The sequence below is a fragment of the Lutra lutra genome, chromosome 6 (assembly GCF_902655055.1).
Source record: "Lutra lutra chromosome 6, mLutLut1.2, whole genome shotgun sequence".
In the NCBI taxonomy this organism is placed as follows: Eukaryota; Metazoa; Chordata; class Mammalia; order Carnivora; family Mustelidae; genus Lutra; species Lutra lutra.
The window spans coordinates 29,777,256-29,783,255 of record NC_062283.1 but is presented as its reverse complement, the minus strand read 5'-3'; the positions used below and the strand labels follow the sequence as shown (position 1 = coordinate 29,783,255).

The 6,000-nt window shown below is 49.1% G+C and overlaps 1 protein-coding gene across 1 annotated transcript; it reads right to left on the bottom strand.

Moving 5' to 3' along the window:
• Window positions 1–441: 441 nt before the first annotated feature.
• Window positions 442–2,248, bottom strand: AIF1 (allograft inflammatory factor 1). The gene is made up of 6 exons (XM_047734290.1): window positions 2,097–2,248; window positions 1,859–1,920; window positions 1,703–1,769; window positions 1,298–1,339; window positions 950–1,112; window positions 442–645 (listed from the first exon to the last, which is right to left on the bottom strand). The coding sequence occupies exons 1-6, from the start codon at window positions 2,119–2,121 to the stop codon at window positions 561–563; spliced, it is 444 nt and encodes a 147-aa protein (XP_047590246.1). The 5' UTR covers window positions 2,122–2,248; the 3' UTR covers window positions 442–560.
• Between the last annotated feature and the right edge of the window lie 3,752 nt (window positions 2,249–6,000).

Here is a 6,000-nt window from a genome sequence, read left to right as displayed (position 1 = left end):
GCCTTCAGCTCAGGTCTTGACCTCAGGGTCCTGGGATTGGGCCCCGGATTGGGCTCTTTGCTCGGCAGGAAGCCTGCACCCCCCCTCTGCCTGCCTCTCTGCCTACTTGTGATCTCTTGCTTTGTAAAAAAAAAAAAAAAAAAAAAAAGCAAAATCTTAAGGGAAAAAAAGAGAGAATCCTTGCTCTTTCCCATGGGCCTGGGTGATATTTTTTTGTCTGTACATGTCTTTTTGTCCCATCTAAATTCCTTGAGAACAAGGCTATCATATATCTGTACTCTCCCTTGAAGTACAAAACCATCTGCTATAGTTGACACATTACAAAATTGTGGATGGATTGTTCATATGGGCAAATCCTTTGGTGCCCTTCCCTCAATGATGCTTCACTTCTTCCCAGACCAAGGGAAAAAAATCCCCCCAAACGGAGACCAAACTGACTTGATCTGGAGAAGGATAGTTTATTTAATTTAGTGCACCTCTGGCCCACAATTCTGTGCCCTTTTTCCATGTTGGGGTCTTTAGAAGTCCCATCAATCTCACCACATCTCCCCTACCACAAATCAGGGCAACTCAGAGATATTTTTCTTGGCTGGGGGACCTGCTGGCTTCTCCTGTTCTCTTGCTTTCTCCTCGTACATCAGGATCCTAGTTGAGATGGGAAGAGACAGAGGGATCAGGGGACTGTCTTCTCAAGAGAATAAATCTTAGGCTACTGTGAAAGTCTGGAGGAAGACAGGGGTTATTATGGTCAGAGGAGAAGGAAGAAGAGTAGGGATGGCCATGCTAGGGGCTGCAGGGACCCGAACAATGGATAGGGATAGGAACTTGGAAGGGTCCCTCAAAGAAGGGAAGAAATGGACGCTGAGTAATGTATGGGTGAGCCTGGGGATGGGGGTAGGGTTGAGGAGAAAACAGGTAAGCATAAGAAAGGTTGGCACTGGACCCTCACATTTTTAGGATGGCAGATCTCTTGCCCAGCATCATCTTGAGGAAGTCAGAGTAACTGAAAGTCTCCCCAGAGCTGCCAGACACCTCCCTGATTAATTTCTTGAGCTCCATGTGGGTCTTGGGGACCCCAAGTTTCTCCAGCATCCGCTTCAGGGACATGATATCTAGAGGCAGAGGAGAGGGGATGAGAAGAGGGGAGCCTCTCTCTCTCTGTCTTCGCCTTCCCATTCCCATTCTTGTCCCTCCTACTCTGGTAGCTGAACCCTCTCCCAAATCACCAGGAATAAGCACGGTAGGAGACACCTCCCTCTTCCTGGGTCTGCACATGCCCCCATCACCCTTTTCTCACCGATATCTCCGTTTCCATTCAGGTCAAACTCCATGTATTTCTCTGGGTGAGGGGAGAAAGCAGATAGGGTAAGCACTGGCTGGAGGGTCCCAGGGAGGGGCAGCACAGGGGATTGAGAAAAGGGCCTCTGACCAAGTGCTAGGTGGGGAAGATGTGGAAGGGGGAGGTAGGGCAGGCAGAGGAAGTGCCTCTGGGTGGGGTTGAGGGGCCCTGTTAAGGTGTGGGGAACCAGAGAGGGTGCTGAGAGGGGCAGCTCAAGGAAAGAGACTGCAACAAGGGGGAACAACGGAGGCAGCCTCCCTTTTTCCCACCACACATGTAGACTCTGCGTCTCTCAGGTCCCTTCTCTGTTCTTGAGGAAATCCCCCCCCCACTCCCCCTCTGCCCCTTCAGTTTCCCCCTCACTCTTGAAGGTTTCCAGTTTGGAGGGCAGATCCTCATCACTGCTATATTTGGGATCATCCAGGAATTGCTGTGGGGAGAAAGCAAGGAGCCAGGATATGTCCCCTGGTTCAGGGGCCCCTTCCCCCCAGGCTCTGCCCCCTTAGATCTTCCTTTTACCTTGTTGATTTCATCCAGTCTCTCTTCCTGCTGAGCCTTCAGCAGCCCAAAGGCTTTTCCTCCTGAGGGGACACAGAGGTTAATGTTTCCTCACCCCCCATTCCTCTTCTTTCTTCCACACCAGCCCACGGTCATCACAGTTCTGCCCTCCTAGGTCTGCTCACCACCTCCTAGCCCTGCCCAGGTCTGTCCATCTCCTTGCTCTCATTTTAGGCTCTGCCTCTTCTACCTTCCTTACCCTGTAAATCCCTGGTTTGGCTCATAGCTCAGTAGATGCTGATGGAGAGACCAGTAGATAGGTGGATAGAGACCGAGCTGGAGCTCTGTCTACTGGCTCTCCTCTCCCATCAGCCTTCTCTGAGGCCTCCCTCCTGAACTTCCCCTTTCCCCTCATTCCCTCCTCCTCCAGTCCCAGGCCTCACTTCCCCCTCAGCTTCTGCTGACATGAGCTCCCCAGGAGGAAGGGGCCAGCGGCTCTAGGATTGAGGTGAGAAAATAACATTCTCCTAAACTCCTCTTAAGGAGAGCCCAATCTGTGCAGGAAAGAAAGAAGCCGCTGGAGGTGTGGGGGAGGGGTATTTACTCTCCGGAACAAATAAATGGTCTTTGAACAGGTCTGGAGGGTCAGGTAAGTCTTAAGGCTTGCATTTTGTCAGGTGTCACGAGTCTGGGCACACAGGTTTGGGTACACAGCCGAGGAAGGGCTGACTGGATTTTTCTATAATGTGAATGGGAGAAAAATCTGAAGTCCGCAGGCAGATCTAAAAGGATGGCAAGACGGTGTAGGGTCCGAAAGGGAGAGAAGCCTCCCTCTGGGTCTGAGGCACTTGGAAATAGGGCAATGCCTAACACATGAGTCGTATTTGTTCGCTTTCAGATGTGCAATGGAACCCGCTCATCTTATCTCCTCTGAAATAGTTTGTGAAATCTACAGAGCTCAGGAATTCAAGAATTTAGGTAGATTCTCTGGGGGAACTGAAAGTGGTGCTGAGAGAGATAGTATTTGTGGACACAAGAACCAGGGGGTGAAGCTGATGTTAGGGGCGTGTGAGTGTGTCTGTGTGTGTGTGTGTGTGTGTGTGTGTGTGTACGTGTGCCTGCACACGTGCATGTGTGTGATTAGGTATCAGTCACCACGGGTTCAAGAGAGTGGGTAAGTTGCCTCTAAAAAATGTCTTCCCCACTCACATCCTGTTTCCTTTTTTGTTGTATGGGTAGTCGCTTCCAGGGGAGAAGAGGCTAGCACGTTCCCCTCACTGAGACATTTTTGTTCAAACTCACCACCCAGGGGTGCCTGGGTGGTTCAGTCGGTTGACTGTCTGACTCTTGGTTTCTCAGGATTGCGAGATCTAGCCCTGCGGGGGGCTCCCTGCTCAGTGGGGAGTCTGCTTGAGATTCTCTCTCTCCCTCTCACTCTGCGCAACCCCCTCTCAAATAAATAAATAAATAAATAAATAAATAAATCTTAAATAAATATATAAATAAATAAACCACAAACTCCCCACCCAGAGCTCCACCCACCCTGCGCCAGCATCGATGGAGACACCTTTCCTTCTCCTCTCGCCTTCACATTACTTCCCCTTCTGCAGCTGGGAGCATTCACTTCTCACTGCCTTCTCCCTGACCCGTGCAAGTGGGGGACGTGCTGGGGTGAACTCAGAATTCTGGACTTCCCTTTACTGTAGCTGCCTCTCTCCTTTCAGAGAAAGCTGCAACCGTATGCTCAGGTCTTAGCGCCTAGTGGGGGGAATTCATTTCTTTATTCATATTTTCATTTGACAAATAATTATCAAGTGCAGGGGCGCCTGGGTGGCTCAGTGGGTTGAGCCTCTGCCTTCGGCTCAGGTCATGATCTCAGGGTCCTGGGATCGAGCCCCGCATCGGGCTCTCTGCTCAGCGAGGAGCCTGCTTCCCACTCTCTCTGCCTGCCTCTCTGCCTACTTGTGAACTCTCTCTCTCTCCGTCAAATAAATAAATAAAATCTTTTAAAAAATTAAAAAAAAATAATTATCAAGTGCACACTGAATGCCACCTCAGTGATCCAAACACATAGACCATAAAAATAAACATATTGGGATGCCTGGCTGGCTCAGTCAGTGGAGCATGTGACTCTTGATCTTGGGATTCAAGCCCCACAGTGGATGTAGAGATTACTTACAAATAAAAAAAATTCTAAAAATAATAAACATATCAAAGGTGGCAAGTACCTACGCAGAAAAACAAAGTAGGGAAGGGGGATAGGAAGTGCTGTGGTAGACTGCTGTTTTATTTTTATATTATTTTCTTTTTACTATTTTTAAATATTTTATTTATTTATTTGAGAGAGAAAGAGCTTGAGCTGGGGCGGGGCAGAAGGAGTGGGAGAGGGACAGGCAGACTCCCTGCTGAGCAGGGAGCCTGTGGGGGGACTTGATCCCAGGACCCTTCAATCATGATCTGAGCTGAAGTCAGATGCTTAACTGACTGAGCCACCTAGGGACTGCAGAGAGGCTTCTCTGAGAAAATATTTGAGCAAAGATTTCAAGTAGGAGGATATCTGACTAGTTCAGTGCAGCATGTAACTCTTGATCTTGGGGTTGTCAGTTTGAGCCCCATGCTGGGTGTAGAGATTACTTAAAAATAAAATCTTAAAAAAATTTTTCAAGAGATATGGAAATAAGCCATGTAGCTATATGAGAGAGGAGCATTTCAGACAAGTGCAAAGGTCCTGAGGTAAGAACATGTCAGGATAGGGGCGCCTGGGTGGCTCAGTGGATTAAGCCGCTGCCTTCGGCTCGGGTCATGATCTCAGTGTCCTGGGATCGAGCCCCGAGTCGGGCTCTTTGCTCAGCAGGGAGCCTGCTTCTCTCTCTCTCTCTCTGTCTGACTCTCTGCCTACTTGTGATCTCTCCCTCTGTCAAATAAATAAATAAATAAAATCTTTAAAAAAAAAAAAAAAAAAGAACATGTCAGGATAGCTGGAGTGTTTGTGAAGCAGCAGGATGGCCAGTGTAGCTGGAGCCAGGTGTATGAGTGGAAACAGGCAGGAGATGAGGCCAGATTGTGTAGGGCCATATAGGCCATTGGGAAGGCTCTGGCCTGTATTCAGGATGAGACTGCCTCCCAGACTATTCTTTCCATCAAGAATGGTTTGGCAGACTACCATAGGGGTATAGAGTTAGATGCTCAGAGAAACTTTCTGGGATAAAGTAACAGCTACTCTGACACAGGGCAAAAGTGGAGAGTAAGAGTATCTAGAAGGGCAAAAGAGTGAAGAACAAAACCCAGCCTAAACACAGATGTGGGGAAAGCCTGTGAAGAACAGACCTACAGGGGTCGCCTGAGTGGCTCAGTCAATCAAGCCTCTGCCTTCAGGTCATGATCCTCAGGTCATGATCCTGGGGTCCTGGGGTTGAGTCCTGCATTGGGCTCCTCGCTCAGCAGGGAGCCTGCTTCTGCCTCTGCCTGCAGTTAGCTCTGCTTGTGCTCTCCCTCTTTCTCTCTGGCAAATAAATAAAAAAATATTAAAAAAACAAAGAAGAACAGACACACTAGAAGACATCGCCCACAGACTCAGGGACCCAGACCCCACGGTCACAGAGAAGGCTGGCTCCTAGTAGCAGGGGTGAAGGAAGACTTCTGGGTAAGGGTTAGAAATGGTTGGGGGGTGCATTAGGGGGCAGCTTTGAGGAATCCATGAGAACACGGAGATAAAGAAAGTAGATAGCTCCCAGACAGGCTGCAAAATCTAGATCTGAGCAGAGATAATGCAGAAGCTCCTTAAAACAGTGGCTCTCTCAGACTGGCCCTGCCTGCAGCATTAGGCGGAAGTGTGTTAGAAATTGTCTGGTTGCAGGGCACCTGGGTGGCTCAGTGGGTTAAAGCCTCTGCCTTTGGCTCAGGTCATTGTCTCAGGGTTCTGGGGTTGAGCCTGCTTCCTTTCCTCTCTCTCTGTCTGTCAAATAAATAAATAAAATCTTTAAAAAGAAAGAAATGTGCCTGGCTGGGCCTCAGCTCAGACCTACTAAATCAGAGACTCTGGGGATGGGGCCTGACTATAGGTTTTTAACAAGTGCCTCAGGTGCTTCTGACGTGGTCAAGTGTGAAAGTCATTGCCGGGAAAGAGGTGCCCGAGCCTGTGAGGCTTGCTGAACCCAGACTGA

Coding starts and splice junctions, on each gene's coding strand:
- AIF1 (XM_047734290.1), bottom strand. CDS start 2,121: ATGAGCCAAACCAGGGATTTACAGG. Junction 1,340..1,702: donor CAAACTGGAAACCTTCAAGA/GTGAGGGGGAAA, acceptor CCCCTCACCCAG/AGAAATACATGGAGTTTGAC. Junction 646..949: donor AGATCTGCCATCCTAAAAAT/GTGAGGGTCCAG, acceptor CATCTCAACTAG/GATCCTGATGTACGAGGAGA.